Source organism: Pongo pygmaeus, chromosome 14, assembly GCF_028885625.2.
Source record: "Pongo pygmaeus isolate AG05252 chromosome 14, NHGRI_mPonPyg2-v2.0_pri, whole genome shotgun sequence".
In the NCBI taxonomy this organism is placed as follows: Eukaryota; Metazoa; Chordata; class Mammalia; order Primates; family Hominidae; genus Pongo; species Pongo pygmaeus.
The window spans coordinates 53712788-53731487 of record NC_072387.2 but is presented as its reverse complement, the minus strand read 5'-3'; the positions used below and the strand labels follow the sequence as shown (position 1 = coordinate 53731487).

The 18700-nt window shown below is 36.8% G+C and overlaps 2 protein-coding genes across 4 annotated transcripts in view; one reads left to right on the top strand and one right to left on the bottom strand.

Moving 5' to 3' along the window:
• GTF2F2 (general transcription factor IIF subunit 2) overlaps window positions 1-18700 on the bottom strand; it is a 239318-nt gene that overhangs the window by 86911 nt on the left and 133707 nt on the right. The window lies entirely within an intron of this gene.
• KCTD4 (potassium channel tetramerization domain containing 4) lies at window positions 2139-4285 on the top strand. Its single transcript, XM_054446657.2, has one exon. The coding sequence runs from the start codon at window positions 2849-2851 to the stop codon at window positions 3626-3628; it is 780 nt and encodes a 259-aa protein (XP_054302632.1). The 5' UTR covers window positions 2139-2848; the 3' UTR covers window positions 3629-4285.

The window sequence follows — 18700 nt, the reverse complement described above, 5'->3', positions numbered from 1 at the left end:
CCGGGCTCAGGCGATTCTCCTGCCTCAGCCTCCCAAGTAGCTGGGACTACAGACATATACCAACATACCCCAGCTAAATTTTTTTTTTTTTTTTTAATTTTTGGTAGACAAGGGATTTCCCTATACTGGCCAGGCTGGTCTCAAACTCCTGGCCTCAAGTGATCCACCCGCCTCAGCCTCCCAAAGTACTGGGATTACAGGCATAAGCCAACATGCCCAGCCTACATTTTTCTTCCTTAAGTCTGCAAGTTGGGCCAAAGAGGACACAAAAGTCCTATGGATTTGTATAAGCCAGGCACTAAGACAAGGCTTCAGTCACACTACTGTTGCCAGGCCATGGGTGGCAAAGAAATCACACATGTCAACTTTGCAGAAGAACACCAGAGTGAAGTCTAGAGTGAGAAAAAACAATCAAGGAGAAGAGGCACAAGATGGAATGGTTCAGGGTCTGTTCAGGCAAGCCTGCAGAAACGAGCACTTATCAGTGGTTTTGAAAACCTGGCAGCAGAAACCAGAAGTGAGTGAGTTACGAAGTGTAAGGTGGCCCTGGAGCGATGACTGAAGGTCAGCAGTCCCACTTCCAGCTGTCCTGACTCACTCCTGCCTTCTCATCACCTCATGGAAGCCTATCCTCCAACAGCAATAACATTGGGGCTTCCCATGAAGGCATCTATAGACAGGCCAACAGGGTGTAAGGAAGCAGACCCAGAGTACATAGTATCTATCCACATCACTTTATTTAAACAAGCAAGAACATGCTAGCACAGTCTCCATCACTATACTACAGTTATGTTGTACTAATTCTGGTATCCTGTAAAGTTCAAAAAAAGAGGACTATACCTATAAATGAAATTGTTATGTCTTTTTGATTTTGCTATTATATGATGCTACTCATGTGCAGTGACTATTTGTAATGGTAACACAAGAATTCCATGAATATACTTCCAAAGTTGTATCCCTTCTCCCTCAAAATCTATTCAGTATTTCTTAAAAAGTTGTATTGACAGAAAAGACTTAATCTAAAAAAGCAAAATCAAGACAAACATGAGATTGTGAGAATATAAGAGTAAGTCTTAAGTGCTGCAGGACTAAAGGAAGTTTTAGTCAAAATGTTGGCTTTGCTGTAAAGTCCGAGATAAAATACTAAAAATTCTCTGGAATGCAATTTTATCTTTGGTGAAATGAGGAAGCTGAATTTCATAGTCTCTAAGCAAAAACACAGCTCTAAAAACATTATGCCTTAGTTTTCTAGTTCGATTTCAACGAACTTTTGATCTCAATAATACATAAATGTTAACTTCAAGATCACTATAAGAATATAATTTTTTATACCTGAAAATCTAATATTGTTTAAAGAAAATAAGAAGTATGCATTTTAGAAGAATCTCTTCCAATATTCCTATGTCAACATACAGTTAAATAATTTTAAAATACTTTTAATGCAAGAGAAATATAAACTAAAGTCTAACTTTTAACAGCGTGGCCCAGCGCAGTGGCTCATGCCTGTAATCCCAGCACTCTGGGAGGCTGAGATGGGCAGATCACCTGAATCCAGGAGTTTGAGACCAGTCTGGGCAACATGGCAAAAACTTGTCTCTACAAAAATAAATTAAAAATTAAAACAAAAACAAAGAACAATGTAGTTTCCCAGAATAATTTAGCAGATAGGCCAAATAATAGTGTACTGGGGACAATGTTTACATTTCTTACCACTGAGCCTTTAAATGTTAGAAGTGAAAGCTCAGAACCCTAAATTGCTTTGGAAGGGAAGTTATAGGGGAAAGAGGAAAAAGATGTGAGAAGTGGAGGGTGACATCATTCACACTGTTCCAGCTCCCAAGTTGAAAAACAAGGTTAGGCTTTGGTGGTTTATTTTGCCCACTGTGAAACCAACAAACAAACAAGCAAGAAACAAACTAACTTACCCATGACACTATTTTGTAGTAGGTATTCTGAATCTAGATCTTTCCCCTATCTTCCTACGGCATATATATGCATACACATACACAGTCACAGTATTTTCTAAGCAGGCTCCAAGTGAAACAAGTTCAGGAATTTTCCACAGAAAATCTTAACCAAAAAAAGTAAGTGATTACTGTAAAGCCTGTCTATTTGATTTTTTTTTTACTTTTAGGGTAAATAAAATAATAAAAAATAAAAAATAAAAAAATTTCTTAACATCCTTTAACAAAGATCTCCAAACCAGAATCACATGCAAATCCAATTAAATTCAAGTGCAGTGTCACAAGTAGCAGGTTAAGTATTCTTATTTGTGTCTCAAAAATGACTACACTACTGTGAAATGTGTGACTTTTTCCGGGAAAGAAAATTGTATACACCTAGAATTTTCACCTTATGTTTCCTACTTAAATTTACTTTAAAAAGATGACACTAAATCAATATACATTATTTTCCAAAAGATGACAATATTATTCAATATTAAGCCTGCCTGATTAAAAAATAACTTAGGCATTTAGAAATAGTTAAACATTCACATTCGGATGAAGAATTAAACATTTGGATCTGCTTAACTGACAAGAGGAAATTCAATTTATTCTGAGTAACTCTTCTTACTTCAAAGGATAGACATGAAAATCCTTTCACAACAAATCCCTTCCCTGATACAGTTAAATGCAAATTCTCTTTTCCGTCTTACTCCAGAAAGCTCCTGCATACATAGGCTGATACGCCACCTACTGCAAAACCGAGCTGACAGCGCAGGCGATGCTGCCAGCGTTTCCATTCCATCACCAGACTGGGGCTGAATAAAGGCGTGCTTGTGTGGTAGTGTTTCTTTTTAAAAAATCTCAAAGCCAAGAAGAACAAGCTGAAATAGCATCTTCAAAAAATGGAGCGTAAAATAAACAGAAGAGAAAAAGAAAAGGAGTACGAAGGGAAAGACAACAGCCTGGAAGATACTGATCAAGGAAAGAACTGCAAATCCACACTGATGACCCTCAACGTTGGTGGATATCTATACATTACTCAAAAACAAACACTGACCAAGTACCCAGACACTTTCCTTGAAGGTATAGTAAATGGAAAAATCCTCTGCCCGTTTGATGCTGATGGTCATTATTTCATAGACAGGGATGGGCTCCTCTTCAGGCATGTCCTAAACTTCCTACGAAATGGAGAACTTCTATTGCCCGAAGGGTTTCGAGAAAATCAACTTCTTGCACAAGAAGCAGAATTCTTTCAGCTCAAGGGACTGGCAGAGGAAGTGAAATCCAGGTGGGAGAAAGAACAGCTAACACCCAGAGAGACTACTTTCTTGGAAATAACAGATAACCACGATCGTTCACAAGGATTAAGAATCTTCTGTAATGCTCCTGATTTCATATCAAAAATAAAGTCTCGCATTGTTCTGGTGTCCAAAAGCAGGCTGGATGGATTTCCAGAGGAGTTTTCAATATCGTCAAATATCATCCAATTTAAATACTTCATAAAGTCTGAAAATGGCACTCGACTTGTACTAAAGGAAGACAACACCTTTGTCTGTACCTTGGAAACTCTTAAGTTTGAGGCTATCATGATGGCTTTAAAGTGTGGCTTTAGACTGCTGACCAGCCTGGATTGTTCCAAAGGGTCAATTGTTCACAGCGATGCACTTCATTTTATCAAGTAATTACCTGTGTCACGAACAAAGGCAACAAGCATGCAGCCAGCAAGCTTCGGAAAACCACAGCATCAAAGGCATCCCAAATAACATTCCCAGCTAGCTCTGTACTACAGAGCCCTGCTACTAATCAATTACTGTGAGCTAACGGTATGTAAATTCTATCGCTAAAGATGTCCTTCCTCTGGGGTGTTCCTGCTGATCAGACTCTTCCACCTAAAATGAAAACAGTAACCTTCTATATACTGTAAATAAAGACTGAAAGCTTTTGCTATTTATTTGTCCTTAAGCTGTCTTTCAATCAGATTGTCTTGGGTATTTGCACAAAAAACAAAGCATGTACATTATCTATCGTTCATTTAAGTAAATGGTAATAAAATATTTTAAGGGGCTATTAATATTTAAAATCCTTTTCTACTATGGCAAAAATCTACAGAGAAACTGAACTGGCAAAATTAACCACCTGGAGCAAAACAGATGTGCAGATCTAACTAAAACAGAGCTATAGTGAAACAAAATGAGATTGTAAGAAGACATTAAAGCTATTGATTTGATTTTTCCATAGCAAGCACCAAAATCTTATATTCACAGTTCCTGTGTTTCATATTAGACTTATAGCTGAATTGGTATTTTGCTAAAAATTCCTAGAAAACTGCTTGATGACAATAAAAAGTAAATAAAAGCACTGCTACCTTCTTTGATTGTATTAATGATTATAATAAAAAGTTACATGTCACTTTAAAAGCAAAGAGTACCACTTGATGATTTTGCACAAAATTATGCATTGATGTAGTCAACCGGCAGGCTACAGTAACCCTGGCTGGTCCTGGAAGTGACAAAAACCAGCAAATTCAATTCTTTGCAGGCTGAGTTCCCACAAAGCATGGGTAACTTAGTCTCAATAAAGTATCTGTTATTAGAATAATAAAGGAGTTCATTTTCAGAATCACCCTAAGTATCTGTTCATTTTTCAAGCTCAAAAACATTAAATGAACATCACTAAACATTATTCTTATGAAAGAACTTTGATTGTTTTCAATACCTTTTTGGATGCTAAATCTCAGACTCAATGAGTTAACATTACTTCATGCCAAACAAAAAATTATTTTTAAAAATTACATTTTCCGTATGGCCGTGTCAATGAAGTAATCTACAAACTTAACTTTAAATGAGTGTATTTTGCCCCTGCAAAGTACAGCTAAATCATTTCACTTGTTCTTTAACTTCTAAGAACAAAATATATTTAAATTTGCTCCTTTAAAATTGAACGATTAAATCTGGTAACTAAATCTTAATTTTAATAATCTCAAGAAGATGTCTGAAAATCTTGACTGAGGTTACATAAATTAGCATATATGCCAAAAGTTTGATTACTCATCAAAACTTAGAATAAGTAAAGCTAATATTCATTTCCAGAACTATAACTGACTTCTAGTTATGTCTAATGTAATGTAAAAGTTGGCTGTATATACTAAAAGAAACCTTTTAAAATCTGTTCTACAAAAAAACTCCTTCAAAAATCACATTTAAAAACCAAATTCCACATTAGCTTCACAATATTTTTATATATACTAAGAAAAACAGATTTCTACTAAAACATTATCTTTTACATACTTTAAAACAGCTTAATCAAGACTGAACAAAACTATAAAAACAGGAAAACAATTGTAAAATTTATTTGAATAGCCACTATAATTGAACTGTTTATATGCCTCTCCAACTTAGGAGTTGACTTTCCTTGGCATTTGGACTTTGGTAATGAAAAAAAGGTAGTGATTTACTGTCAGAGCAAGATTTTCTCTTAAAAGATTTCATTACAGATAATAAAAATAACCCTGACATATCTTTTTACAGGAGATATAGCTGAACAGATCTCCTTAGAAACATTACAAGTAAGGTTTTTCATCAAATCCAAAGAGGAGAATTTAACTATCTTAACAAAGTTATTATTGATAGAAACCATTACAAATATCAGATTCATTTTTATGTAGCATCTTTTAGAACTTGTATCTGGACACATTTAATTCCTCCTCACACTTCTAATAAATCACAATGTTCTAAAACAATTTAGTAATCTAGAAGGAAATCTGACCAGACTGACCACCCTTGTAACTTTTTATAAATGTACCTTTTTAAATTCCAAATTACTTGTACTTGGATTTATATATTCAAATGCCTAAATATTGTACTCTAAGTATATAGAAAATATCTATATTTTAATGTTAGTATTTTCTAAATATATTCAGAAATACTTTCCATTCAAGAAACTCAAGAAATCATACAAAATGTCAATTATAAGTCAGAGTGAAGCTTTCAGAGTATTTCTGTTCCCAGTCACTGAAAAATTTATTTCTCAAATTTTTTCTTATAAGTAAATACTGTTCCAAAAAACAAATCACAAAGTGACTATCTTTCTCAAAAGTAAGGTAATAAAAAAGTAGGTTACTATAGTTGCCATGAGCCAAACATATATTCTCTTATATTTGGAATTACCCCATGCAGTGACTCTAGCACCATCCTTAAAATGTGAGAAGATTATGGCTTTTACTATACATATATATATATATATATATATATATTTTTTTTTTTTTTTTGGTATTTTTAGTAGAGACGGGGTTTCACCATGTTAGCCAGGATGATGGTGATATCCTGACCTCGTGATCTGCTCACCTCGGCCTCCCAAAGTGCTGTGATTACAGGCGTGAGCCACCACGCCTGGCCGGCTTTTACTATATTTTTGAAATGTATATATGGTGGTATACAGAACAAATGAAACAAGAGACTTTTCAAATAATTCAAGGAAGATGACTACCATGCCAGACTGAAGATGATGTTACTGAATCAGCTTATTCCGTTTTTTTTGTTTTTGTTTTTGTTTTTTAAAGAAAATTACTTGTATTTCAATTAGCCACGCGTGGTGGCATACACTTGTAATCCCAGCTACTTGGGAGGCTGAGGCGAGAGGATTGCTTAAACTGAGAGGTGGAGGTTGTGGTGAGCCAAGATCACACCACTGCACTCCAGCCTAGGTGACAGAGCGAGATTCTGTCTCAAAAAAAAACAAAAAAACAAACAAAAAAACCCCACAAAACTTATTCTTCAAATGTTACTTACTTTTAGGGTGATAATAAAAGCTAACATTTATTTAAGCATTTTACTACATACCGGATACCATGCTAGGAACATACATTCTCTCAATTAAACCTCAAACAATTCTAAGAAAGGTATTAATTATTCTTTCCTTTTTACTGATGAAGAAATGGAGACTTAGGGGGTTAAGTAACCTGCCCAAGATTACATAGTTATAAAGAGGTGGAACCAAGATTTGAAGCCCAGGTATACCAGTACCAGAGCCAACAGAAACCATGTCTGATTTTGCAAGCCACTTATATCCCTAACACCTAGAACGTGGCAGAAAACAGGCATTCACAAGGTAGGTGTTGAATACAGAATACCAAAACATAGGTTTGCCTCACTTGCTACAACCTTATAATGCAAGTATTCCTAAAACATTGAGTGAAAAACTGAATTTTAGAAAAGTAATATTTTTAATGTCATGTCATTTAAAAAACAGGTGAATCATATGTCTGTTGGCTGCATAAATGTCTTCTTTTGAGAAGTGTCTGTTCATATCCTTTGCCCACTATTTTATGGGGTTGTTTTTTTCTTGTAGATTTGTTTAAGTTCTTTGGAGATTCTGGGTATTACCTCTTTGTCAGATGGATAGATTGCAAAAATTTTCTCCCATTCTGTAGGTTGCCTGTTCACTCTGATGACAGTTTCTTTTGCTGTGCAGAAGCTCTTTAATTAGATCCCATTTATCTATTTTGGCTTTTGCTGCCATTGCTTTTGGTGTTTTAGTCATGAAGTCCTTGCCCATGCCTATGTCTTGAATGGTACTGCCTATGGTATTACCATTTGCAATACCATCCTGAATGGAATTGCACTCCATCCTGAATGGTATTGCAAATACCATTTTTAAAGTATAATTTTAAAGTATAAAATTGAGGAAGTCTACTAATTCTTAATTTGCAATCCATTGATTTTTGATTGCAAGTCAAAACCACAATGGCCTTTGCCCATGCCTATGTCCTGAATGGTATTGCAAATCAAAACCACAACGGCCTTTGCCCATGCCTATGTCCTGAATGGTATTGCAAATCAAAACCACAACGGCCTTTGCCCATGTCAATGTCCTCAATGGTATTGCAAATCAAAACCACAATGAGATACCATCTCACGCCAATTAGAATGGCAATCATTAAAAAGTCAGGAAGCAACAGATGCTGGAGAGGATGTGAAGAAATAGAAATGCTTTTACACTGTTGGTGCACGTGTAAATTAGTTCAACCACTGTGGAAGACAGTGTGGTGATTCCTCAAGGATCTAGAACTAGAAATACCATTTGACCCAGAGATCCCATTACTTGGTACATACCCAAAGGATTATAAATCTTGCTGCTATAAAGACACATGCACACGTATGTTTATTGCAGCACTATTCACAATAGCAAAGACTTGGAACCAACCCAGATGTCCATCATAACAGATTGGATAAAGAAAATGTGGCACATATACATGATGGAATATTATGCAGCCAAAAAAAGAGGAATGAGTTGATGTCCTTTGTAGGAACATGAATGAAGCTGGAAACCATCATTCTCGGCAAAATATCACAAGCACAGAAAACCAAACACCACATGTTCTCACTCATAAGTGGGAGTTGAACAATGAGAACACTTGGATACAGGGAGGGGAACATCATACACTGGGGCCTGTGCGGGGGTGGGGAGTCGGGGAGGGATAGCGTTAGGAGAAATACCTAACGTAAATGACAAGTTGATGGGCAAACCAACATGGCACATGTATGCCTATGTAACAAACCTGCACATTGTGCACATGTACCCTAGAACTTAAATTTAAAAAAAAAAAAAGTGAATAATCCATCTCACAACAGTAAAGAGTATCACAAATTTGTCTGCTGGTGAATCTAAGATTTTCACATATCAGGTTTGCTGAAAAATAGGTTAACTTTTTATGACTGTATAATCCACAGAACTGACATATTAGGAGAAAAAAGCACAGTGAAACACACATGGGCTCTGGAGTTAGACTTGGGTTCTAATTCCATTAACTTCCACTAACTTGCTTACATGATTATAAGCAAGATCCTTAACTTTTTAAAATTTCAACATCCTCACAGTAAAATAAGGATGATAATAACTATTTGATAGGGCTTTTGCAAGGTTTAAATTAAATTCTAAATTGTATGTAAGGTACTTCACCTTCATGAACTTTTGATAAAGCACTAATTATTATCTTGTCCAGTAAAAGGTATTTTCATGGCATAACCATGAACAGGTCTCCCCAAAATGCACATTTACATTAATTAGGCTTTCTACTTACACATGAATAGAATGGAGAACTTTTAACAAGCACATGTTTAATTCTGTGATGAAATACTACAAAACACAAGACTGTACTTTAAATTGCTATAGGCAAACATGGTTTTCATTCTATTCATTTAAAATAGATATGATAGGTTTCTTGGGACTTTTATTTTCTAGCTTCATGTCAAAATCTACAATAACAAAATAATCATAGCAGCTGTTTTGTCAGCAATATAAAATCAGTCGGGGCCAGGCACAGTGGCTCACACCCGTAATCCCAGCACTTTGGGAGGCCAAGGCGGGCGGATCACTTGAGGTCAGGAGTTCAAGACCAGCATGACCAACATGGTGAAACCCTGTCTCTACTAGAAATATAAACATTAGCTGGGCATGGTGGTGCGTGCCTGTAATCTGAGCTACTTGGGAGGCTGCGGCATGAGAATCGCTAGAACCCAGGAGGTGGTTATAGCAAGCTGAGATTGTGCTACTGCACTCCAGCCTGGGCAACAGAGTGAGACTCCCATCTCAAACAAATAAATAAAATCTGTAAGGAGTAATATATGTGATAATGCTATTTTAAAGACACGCCTATCTAATAAATTATGAATATTTTAAACAGCAATGCATATTAGTCAAGGTTATAATTACAGCATCTGAATCATAATTATCCTTGCTAATAAAGCAATGATGTAATATGGAGGACTATCCAAAACAGCATGCAACTTAGAAATCATTTATATTTAGCTTTAAAATATACAATGGCTTCTTCTGTAGCCGACTTATTGTCCTAATCATATTTTGCTTAAGATAATATTATAATTAATTTGTTTCTGTTAACAAACACCAAGGGAGTGGTGGTAAAGGAAAACAGGCTGGACAGAGAGAAATATTTAAGATGAATATAAAATATGGCTAAAAAAATTTATGAAGAGGTGCACTGTATTTCTACTTCTTCTCTTAACAAAGATACATAATGGTTCAATATTTTCTAGCAAACAAAAATCATGAACACATATAAGTTGTTATAAATGACCTCTATTTAATAAAACTTTTCTAACAATCCAGAAATGTACATTAAGCATTGTATAATAAAATACAGAAGTTCTAGTTTTATTTCAACCACCAGTTATATTAGAAAAGATACTGAATTGGATATTTAAAAATAAGACAATTAAAACATACCCCTTTTAAATTTTTAAAATATAAATTTAAAAAAATACATACTTTCATAGAGATGGAGTCTCACTTTGTTGCCCAGGCTGGTCTCAAACTCCTGGGCTCAAGCAATCCTCCTGCCTTGGTCTCCCAAAGTGCTGGGATTACAAGCGTGAGTCACCACGCCTCAGCAACATATCTCTTTGTAAATGTTTTTAAAACCTACTCCATATTATAAAATATAACACATTTAACCTAAAACCATGACAGGTTTTTCCAAAACCATAATTCCAGAATATTCAGTTGCATTTAGAAGCAAGTTTTAATAGTAATTTTATTTTAAAAACTAGTTAATTTTTGAAAATTCCTTTTTAAAAACAGGCTCAACTTTTCAAAAGTAATTTTGATTATTGTCCTTTAGAATGTTTAGCACATATGTTTTGACATTATTAAAGTATAAAATTGAGATAGTCTACTAATTCTTAATTTGCAACCCACTGATTTTTGCCTCGTTAAAACAGGTATTTATTAACTATTTTTAAGGTTCTTAAAAAATGTTGAGTGATACTAATTTTGACTTGATTTATCTTCTATCACTTAATGTTATTTTACAAAGAATTAGACCAATTATCATTTACATTAGGTATCACAGCATTTGGTAAATTTTTATTTATTTTTAAAACACTAAAAATAGGCTGGGCGGCCAGGTGGCCGGGTGCGGTGGCTCACGCCTGTAATCCCAGCACTTTGGGAGGCTGAGGTGGGCGAATCATGAGGTCAGGAGTTCGAGACCAGCTTGGCCAACATGATGAAACCCCGTCTCTACCAAAAATACAAAAAATTAGCAGGGCGTGGTGGTGGATGCCTGAAATCCCAGCTATTTGGGAGGCTGAGGCAGGAGAATCGTTTGAACCTGGGAGGTGGAGGTTGCAGTGAGCAGAGATTTACCTATTACACTCCAGTCTGGGTGATGGGGCCAGACTCTGTCTCAAAAAAAAATTAAAAAAAAAAAAAAAAATAGGCCAGGTGCCGGGGCTCACACCTGTAATCCCAGCACTTTGGGAGGCCAAGGTGGGCAGATCACTTGAGGTCAGGAGTTCAAGACCAGCCGGGCCAACATGGCAAAACCCCATCTCTACTAAAAATATAAAACTTAGCTGGGCATGGTGGCGCATGCCTGCAATCCCAGCTACTAGGGAGGCTGAGGCGCAAGAATCGCTTGAACCCAGGAGGCGGAGGTTGCAGTGAGCCGAGATCGTGCCACTGCACTCCAGCCTGGGCTACAGAATGAGACTCTGTCTCAAGAAAAAAAAAAAAAAACCATGTTAAAAATATGAATGAAGATACCATAATCCTATATCCTAACAAAATTATTTTGATTTTTGCATATTTTTTCTATCTACGCAAAGATATTTTAAGAGAAATCCATCTAGAAAGAAAAAAGAAAGACTGTGCATAGCTGTGTATGGAAATAATTACTAATAAAGGTGAGATAACTGGAGAGAAACACCAAACAGAAGAATCCAAAAGTCATAAATGATTTTTTAGTGCATTTTCTTTCTTTCTTAAAAAACAATCTTTAATTGATAAAATTTGTATACATTTATGGTATACAACATGTTTTGGAATATGTCTATATTGTGGAATGCCTAATCAAACTAATTAACATATATATTACCTTATATACTTAGTTTTGTGGTAAGAACACTTAAAAGTATATAATACGTTGTTATTGGGTATATTCACCATGTTGCACGATAACTAAAGGTCGTGGGTGATGGATTTATAAAACAACAAAACCAAAACTAAAACCAAACACAACCGCAGGCATTTACAACATGTGTAAGTCTACATGTGCTTACCATATGTATAAGTTTACAACATATTATAAGTTGGTGTTACAACACAGCCAAAATCTAACACATTGAGATTTAGAACATAAAATTCAGCTACTTTGAAAAGTGGAAGCAGGCTATATTAAAATACATTTTGGTTCCCAGTTGTATTTCCTTCTGCTTTTTCTTTGTGTCTTAAGGAAAATTTGGATTATCTGGATATCAGGCAGATTGTCCTTAATAAGAGACAAGAAAAAGGAGCTTCAAATATATTTCTTGCTGTTACAGAATACAACATTGTTAGGTATACTATAAAATTCACTAGGTGACAGGTATATAGAAAATAATGGGCTAAGCGGGGTGGCGCACCTACAATCCGAGCACTTTCAAAGGCCAAGGATGGAGGATCACTTGAGCCCAGGAGTTCAAGACCAGCCTAGGCAACATGGCAAAACCCTGTCTCCACAAAAAATACCAAAAAAAAAAAAAAAAAAAAAAAAAATAGTTGGGCGTGGTGGCCCACACCTATAGTTCCAGCTACTCAGGAGGCAGAGGTGGGAAGATCGCTTGAGCACAGGAGATTGGCTGCAGTGAGCCATGACTATGCCACTGCACTTCCTGCCTGGGCGACAGAGCGAGACCCTGTCAAAAAACAAAGAAAATAACAACCTTGTGCTTGTATAAAATATATACAAATTTGGCAGTTAACACTGAGGTGTTTAGTGAAGCAAAAGGCACCCTAAGTAAAATCCTTCCTAACTTTCCGAAGACTTTCCATTTAACTAAAGGATGTAATAAAAGAAAAAAGTTTAGGTAGAATCTTAATTCACTTTGTCTTTTTAAAAATGAATATGCATCAAACAGTGGTGTTTTAGCTCAAGGCAGTGGAAAAGAAAAGCAGGTGAGGATTTCACAATTAAAGGGAAAAAAGGCTAGCTACAGTGGCTCACATGGTAATCCCAGCACTTGGGGAGGTCGAGGTGGGAAGATTGCTTGAGCCCAAGAGTTCGAGGCTGCAGTGAGGTAGGATCATGCCACTGCACTCCAGCCTGGGTGACAGAGCAAGACCCTGTCTCAAAAAAAAAGGGGGGGAAATAAAATTAAAAAATACTTCACCAATCAACGCCACCCATGTTAAAAACTACTAATGAAGTAAAAAGCTAAAACCTCTTCTACAGAAACTAACGGTTCCCCAATAAGGGAACAGCTACACTCTATCTACCTCTTTCCTGCGAAGAAATCATCTATGGTTGTTTCCATACAGAAACAAGTTTCAGGTATTACAGCATTATAAAAAATCACTCTTCTGGGAAAGTATGTGAATGAGCCAAAAGAATAAGAGGCCAGGTGCAGTGGCTCACTTTGGGAGGTTGAGGCGGGCAGATCACTTGTCGGGAGTTCAAGACCAGCCTGGCCAACATGCTGAAACCCTGTCTCTTCTAAAAAAAATACAGTAATTAGCCAGGGTTGGTGGTGCACACTTGTAATCCCAGTTACTCAGGAGGCTGAGGCAGGACACCTGCTTGAGCCCGGGAGGAAGAGGTTGCAGTGAGCCAAGATTGTGCCACTGTACCCTAGCCTGGGTGACCAAGAAAGACTCTGTCTCAAAAAATAAAAAAAAAGAAAAAAGAAGTGGTAAATGCAGATAATCTGATCCTTTAACACAGGAAATCATTTCCCAGTGTTCTATGGCTGCAAAGTGTGGCCAAGTTATCAAGTTCTGACTAGTGGAATATAAGCAAAGTGACTTCTGGATATGCTCCTGCAAAGAATTAAAAAGTCCCTTTACCTTCCCCGTCTTGCCTCCCTTTTGGTGCCTGAGAGGTAGATATGACAGTAGTAACTCCAGCAGTCATTCTGGATCCCTCTGAGGATGGAAGCCACAGTTAAACAATGGCAAAGGCCTGCTGATGACCTTGGAAATGCCATAGCAGACAAGGACTTCTTACCTAGGAACTTCCCTTACAAGGGAAAACAATGTGCTTAAGTCACTGATATTTTGCTAGCGGAGTTAATTCTAACAGATAGAGGTAGGCAGTATTAACACTATTATTTTATAGATGAAGAAACAGGGATCCCCAGAGTTAAGCAATTTGCCTGCAGTCACACAGCAACCAAGCAACCTTCAAAGTGCAAAGCTCTTAACCACTATGTGATAATGCCTTCAGACCAGATCCTGGAACTCAGTAAGAGACTTACTTGACCAAGGACATGAACCTTGAAAATGGGCAAAATAATACTGAAGGAAGGGGGTGCCTCCACTCATTCATTAGTCTAGGTCAAGACCTAGTTAAAATAATGGAAGAAGTCACAGTTAACCAAAAGCGAACCCAGCCTGCCTGATGAGTGTGCTGCAAGAAAAAACTAGTACAGAGAATCCATTTCTGAGACTTGTGGGGCCTCAACCACAGAAAGAAAAAGGGGGACTGGCACGTGAGGGATAACCAGGAAAGAAGCCTCTGTGAGCTAGGCATATTTTCTTCATTCATGTACAGAATTATTAACAAATTAAACCTGAAGAATAGCTACCAATAGGGAACAACCAGCAAAATGATTTCTAAAAATGAACTAAAAATTCTTCCATGGGACCATCTAAGAAAAAAGTAGACTACCTTTAAGCAAATGGGAGGAGGGAGACTATTTTTACATCAAGTAAGCAAAGGAACGACTTCACAGATTTTTGAGATATAGTAAACTCTTGTACTGCCCTGCTCTGGAGATGGAGGAAGAGTATAAACATAGAGAGAGAAAGGCATAATTCTGTTTCCCCAAAGTACCAAGCAATTTTAAAAAACACTTAAGATCACAAAGCATCTTGAACGCTATTTTAGAGTCATCTGGGAAGGAGTGAAGTAAGAACACTGGGAAAGTGGCCGGGTGCAGTGATTCATACCTGTAATCCCAGCACTTTGGGAGGCCGAGGCAGGTGGATCACCTGAGGTAACAAAAGTTAGCCGGGCGTAGCAGTGGGCCTCTGTAATCCCAGCTACTCAGGAGGCTGGGGCAGGAGAATCGCTTGAGCCCGGGAGGCAGAGGCTGCAGTGAGCCGAGATTGCACCACTGTACTCCAGCCTGGGCAACAGAGCGAGACTGTCTCAACAAACAAACAAACAACACTAGGAAAGTGAAATGTAGTCTAAAAAACTAAACTGGTGGAAGCTGGAAGAGAGACATGGTCAAATTCTTAGAAATGGCAGGGTATGAAGAAGAAGGGGCTACATAAGGAGCTACGTCCAGAGACAGGGAGGAGTCTAAAGCTGTAGCCAGCAGGGCAGCCATTTGTTACCTAAGGAGCTAGCATTAGTCTCTCTAGTTTTCTAAATTAATAAGCTTGTGGTAGACTATTCAAACAATTAGGCATTTTCCCCAATACCATATCAACAGAAGCATCAAGAAAAGCTACCACTAGCTTTTTGTACACTTAAGCTAACATAATGTGCTCAAGCTCACAAAGTTTTTTAAAAATTAAAAAACAGATGAAAAGTAACCCAAAAGACAATGCTTTTGGATGAGACATTTTCTCAACCTAAACTCTCTCTCTAGCTTTCAAAAGTGACCCAAAGACAATACTAAGTTTTTCTGGCTTATATAGCCGAAATATGAAGATCACTTAAAAGCAATACTCACTCATTCACAGGTTAATAGATTTATTTTATATTTACTTCTAAATACATACTAATTGTCTTTGTATTATACAGCTTTATAAGATAAAATGTAAAGTTGCTGTTGTTTAAAACCTAAAAATTGTCTTTAAGAACATCAGAGAGAAATGTTCACATACAAGTAATTGACATGCTTAAAATGTTCTTGGTTATTCATTTAAGGAGTCCCTAAAGGATCTCTATTGACTAAGCTTTTTTACTCTGACTCATTATTTTACAGCAAAAGCAATGACTCCTTAAAATTACTGTGAAAAATAAAATTATATATTTCAAGGTGCCACTAGTTGAAATGTATGACCCTTTCCTTTTTTAAGGTAGCCAGCAAGAAGAAGAGAGGGAGGTATATGAAGGGAATTGATGCCATGATATCTGGATATCACTTTTGGTTTTTCCGGGTTTTTTTTTTTTTTTTTTTTTTTTGTCTTTTGAGACAGGGTCTCACTCTGTTGCCCGGGCTAGAGTGCAATGGTGTGATCTTGGCTTACTGCAACCTCCACCTCCTGGGTTCAGGCAATTCTCCTGCCTCAGCCTCCTGAATAGCTGGAACTACACTACCGGCACGCAGCACCATGCCTGGCTAATTTTTGTATTTTTTGGTAGAGACGGGGTTTCACTGTGCTGGCAGGCTGGTCTCGAACTCCTGGCCTCAAGTAATCCTCCCGCTTTGGTCTCCCAAAGTGCTGGGATTATAGGCATGACCCACCACGCCCGGATCACTTTTGTTTTTGGATGACTACATATGACAAAGACCACATCAGAGACTAGCAATTTACCAATACAAAAATATACTTCTTTTAAGGAAAAATCCATGCTTTCTTCAAGTCACTATACCCTTCTAAAGAAAACATTAGGACACAATGAAAAATTAATTAAATAAATTTTTATTGGATAAAAATTTATTAAAGCAACAAAGTAAGGTAACTTAGATGACTGACATGAAGTATGATAAACATGTAGAAATAAAAGTACAATTCATTTGGCTATAAACACACAAAACTTCAGAAAAACAAAATGAGCAATCTTTTCCTTATACAAGCAGTATGGGCCAAATTAGATCAGAGTTTATAGTTACAACAAAAATACTCACTTAAACATTTGCTGACCAGCCAAAACTCTGCTTTGAGGAAGATATATATACACACACATACACAAACGCATACTGAAAAAAATGAGAAAATTATAACTGTCTAACTAAAACAGACAAAAAATACACGAGTCTATAGTATAGACTAAAATTCTACAATGGACCTGAAAAGAAACTATGTATATTTTGTAAAGCTCACCTATGAGTGCTTTTTAAGAAAAGAGATGTAACAGTGAAATCTAGACAATATAGAATAAAAATAAATAATTCAAGAATAAGATGACATGATCAAAAGCCTAGAAGAAAGTACAAACTTATTTATAATTTATACTAAGGTTAAACAGCAGGGAAATTAGTTGTGGAATGTTAGTCTTTACAGCCTTGATGAAGTGATAACACAACTAAATAAAAATGAGAAGTTGTTTTGAGGATTATAATTTTCAAAATTTTCATAACAGAGAATCAACTGATTGTCAAAAAGTGAAAAACATGGAGTTTTTAAAAAAGGTAATATAATGACTCCGATCCTTTAATTCTTCACCCACATCTACACCCCCACCTCCCAACTTAAAAGAAACTCTTGGGAACTTGTATTTCTTGTGAAAAAGAGGCATTTATTTGATGTTAAGAAATTCCTTCAGTTCTTTTCATCTGTTATTTCGAGTAAATTAACTATGCTGGTCTATATTCTCTGTAATGGTGGGCTAACTTAATTTAGATAAAATCTCCCTCTGAAAACAATTAAAAAGCTTAATAAAATCTTAAAAGTATCAAAAAGACCACAAGATAGTAAGAAATTACAAGCCCCAAATACGGGGAAAACGAGATTCCCTGTGGTCATGAGCCAATGCAAGGAAAATGGGACTCTTTGTTTAGACAGCCTCCCAAGGCATGGGGGACATAAATCAAAGTCCAGTGCCTATACAAGGTAGAAAGTCTAACAGGAGTTCATTACCACAAAAAATTAAAATCCCAAAAGACTATACCTTCAGGGCAGTGATAAGAAGGAAATTTTAAAAGCTCCTGATAAATTAACTAGGGTGACCAAAAGTCCTAGTTTGCCACAGACAGTCTAGTTACACCCGAAGTATTGGCATGCTTAAAAACAGTGCTCCATTTTACTCTCAAAAAGATTCTACCTTGTAACCAGGTAAGCTACATGGTCACTGTAATGATCACCTAATTTCAATCCCTGGATACCCCATCAAAGAAATCTCAAGCTTTGAGCATGGTTTAATGTGATAATGGCAGACTATCTCTGAAGATGACTGAAAACAATCCCTTCCTTCCCTGTACTTGCACACTGCTAGTTTCATCAAGAGGTGGGGTCTATTTTATTTTCCCTCGCTTTGAATCTGAGCGGTTCCTGTGACTTGCTGTGACCAACAGATGCAGCTGAAGTGATGCTGCACCAGTTCCAAGCCCAGTCCTTAAGAGACTTAGCAGCTTTTGCTTTTGCTTTCTTGGAAAACAGCCACCACGTAAAGAAGCATGGGCTAGACCTACTAAATGACGAGAGCACTAAAGAGAGACCACAAAGGACAGAGCAAAGGTACCCCAACCCACATGCACCAAGTCTCAGGCAATAAGTGAAGCAGTCCTGGACACTGCACCCTAGCCAATTCCCCAGCTGAATGCAGATGCATGAGTAACTCCAGTCAACATCATGTGAACAGTGGAGCCCCCAGCTTAATCCAGCCAACTCACAGATTCATGGAAATACGACATCATTGTTGTTTTAAGCCCCCAGTTTGGTGGTGATTTGTTATAAATTACTGAAACAGCGGATCAAAACTGGTAGTGGTCTGTAGTGCTTGGGTGAGAGTAGGTACATAACTTTCATTTAAAGTCACATGTTTGGTAAATGGAATTTGAGGAGAAAAAGAAAAAAAGAAAAAAAATTTTAAGAAAGTCATGTTATTCCTATAAATAAATATAATGCCAAACGTGAAGCTT

Bases quoted from the DNA above. Each gene is read 5' to 3' on its own strand.
- KCTD4 (XM_054446657.2), top strand. From the start codon at position 2,849: ATGGAGCGTAAAATAAACAGAAGAGAAAAAGAAAAGGAGTACGAAGGG.